The sequence below is a fragment of the Myotis davidii genome, unplaced genomic scaffold (genome assembly GCF_000327345.1).
Source record: "Myotis davidii unplaced genomic scaffold, ASM32734v1 scaffold135, whole genome shotgun sequence".
Classification (NCBI taxonomy): Eukaryota; Metazoa; Chordata; class Mammalia; order Chiroptera; family Vespertilionidae; genus Myotis; species Myotis davidii.
The window spans coordinates 12457879-12460107 of record NW_006289813.1 but is presented as its reverse complement, the minus strand read 5'-3'; the positions used below and the strand labels follow the sequence as shown (position 1 = coordinate 12460107).

The 2229-nt window shown below is 48.1% G+C and overlaps 1 protein-coding gene across 1 annotated transcript in view; it reads left to right on the top strand.

The window, feature by feature from the left end:
• Nucleotides 1–1683: 1683 nt before the first annotated feature.
• LOC102763012 (chromosome unknown open reading frame, human C5orf49) overlaps nucleotides 1684–2229 on the top strand; it is a 7609-nt gene continuing 7063 nt past the window's right edge. Inside the window, exon 1 of the mRNA XM_006762505.2 lies at nucleotides 1684–2217. Within this exon, the coding sequence (XP_006762568.1) occupies nucleotides 2011–2217 (207 nt within the window). The 5' untranslated portion in view covers nucleotides 1684–2010. The remainder of the gene's footprint in view (nucleotides 2218–2229) is intronic.

The window sequence follows — 2229 nt, the reverse complement described above, 5'->3', positions numbered from 1 at the left end:
CCCTTCCTTCCTTCCTTCCTTCCTTCTTTTGACAAGGATGCTTTGGAGGAGATGCTGTGTATTTGCTTCGCATCATACACTAATGTCTGGTTGTCCCCTCTTAGTGCTAGTCACTAAGTTTGATCCGTGGGTGCTGTATTACATGCATGATCCATCCACTCTATAGCCCCATCAGCCTTCCACCTAATGGTTTTAGCATCAGTTGATGATTGTTGCCTCAATCATTATTTCTAATAAAAAATTATTTCTAATTAAAAAATTATTTCCTAATTCTATCAATCCTTCTACTTTCATTACATTTATCTGTAAAGAAGAACTTTCTCCTATCAACTACTTGTATACCCTAATATAATGTTTACACAGAAAGATACATCTTTTCTATCGTGTATTAATTTATAAAATAAACGGTTGGTGCTCTGGTCATTTTATTTCCTTAGGATATTTATTAACTCATGAAATGTTATATATTTGATGTGTTTCAATCCAGTACCCCTGTCTTCTTTATGCTTAAATGGGATACCTTTCAGATGGGCCCGTTCATCCTTTTCACCTCATCACATAAATTTTAAAAAAATTTCTTGGCAGAGCAAGATGTTCCAGGCTCATCTTACCATTTCTTGTTCCAGACCTAAGTTCCCCATGCTGGGTCACCCCCTCTAAGGAACCCCGGTGCCTGCAGGGTGCTCACTGCTAAAGTTGTTAGTATTGGGGAATTATCATTTTAGGCATCATATAAAATCAAGTTCATTTTTATTCCAAATCAACAAGGTGAACCAAAATTAAATTACATTTATATATCTTGATTCATAGCTTTGATATTTAAAGTGACTAATCATAAAGGCTCCATCAACTGTATGAACCAGCCTACAGGAAAAACCTGATGACCAAAAAGCTTCAAACCAGCTGACAAGATTCATGCCTTTTTACCAGGAAGGAGGCATAGAATAAGGTAAAGGTTTGTCTAACTAACCCCACATGGGCCACTGCCCATGCCCAGGCTCATGCTATTATTCTGACAATCAGCACGGATGGGAGATTTGGACACCAGTGCAGACAGGTGTCTGGGCTTGCAGGAACATCATTCATAAGCCTGTTACAGATGCCCTTGACATTCTCTGGGTACACCAACAGGTAGTTCTCCTCTGCTAGTTATAAATATGTGTAGTTATACATCCATCCCTCTCAGCCACCAGCCCAATGAATTTTCAGCCAAGGGAACAGACCTATTGAACCAGCATTCAGAGGAGACAACATAACCACGTTTACAGAGGGTCCCTAGAGCTCAGCCTTAGCAGCGGAGTTCTGCCCGATTTTGTTAGATCACGCTGATTTAATTAATGGAAGCTTTACACCTGCCCTGGCCAAAGCCACAGGTGGCCACCAAGCCCTTGAAATAGGGCTAGTACCCATATTGAAACGCTGGTGTGAACATACGGAGTTAAATAAATATATTTTACAATTCATTTTACCGTGTTGTTTTACCCTCTTAGTGTGGTTACCAGAAAGTTTTCTTAACTGTGTGTGTGTCTCACTACATTGGAGTTGGGCGTCTCTGCTCTAGGCTTAAAGCTGCTCTTTAAGTTACTCGTCTTTTCCACGTCTATTACCTGTCTTACACCAAACTGTCAGCTCCGCGGGGACACGGGTTCAAGCTGCATCTCCAGCGCTGGCACTTACTAGGAGTAGGTGCCCGGTCATCAGCTGCCCAACGAACGGCCTCTGAGTGGACGAACACCCTGCGTGGGGACAGGCGAGCAGGTTGGGAAGTGCTGCCGCATAGGCGTCTCTCACCCAGGACCCCGACCCAGCCGCTGTAGCAGCTGGGGCTCCGCACCCAGATACACAACCCAGAAAGTACCTAGCTGAAGTGGCGGGGTCAGGGGAGAGGAAAGGGGCAGTCCCGCCCCACGGCCCAACCTGGCTTAGCCAGGCCGCGGTTGCCAGGCGACACCCCGACGCGGTGCGGGCTGCGTGAAGCCGGTGGCTTGGCCCTGGGCTCCCAGCGGCGGGATGGAGGCAGGACGGAGCCCGGCGGCCGTGGGGAAGCGGGACGCGGGCGGCATGGAGGGCGAGGAGGAGGAGGAGGAGGAGATCACTGCCGCCTCGCTGCGAGTCAGGCCCCGGTCGCTGCCCCTGTCGGCGCTGTCGGCCTTCAGCTACGTCCCGCCGCGGCGCCAGGGCCCCAAGGAGCACAGCTACTTCAACCGCCAGAGCCAGGTGCGCCGCGGG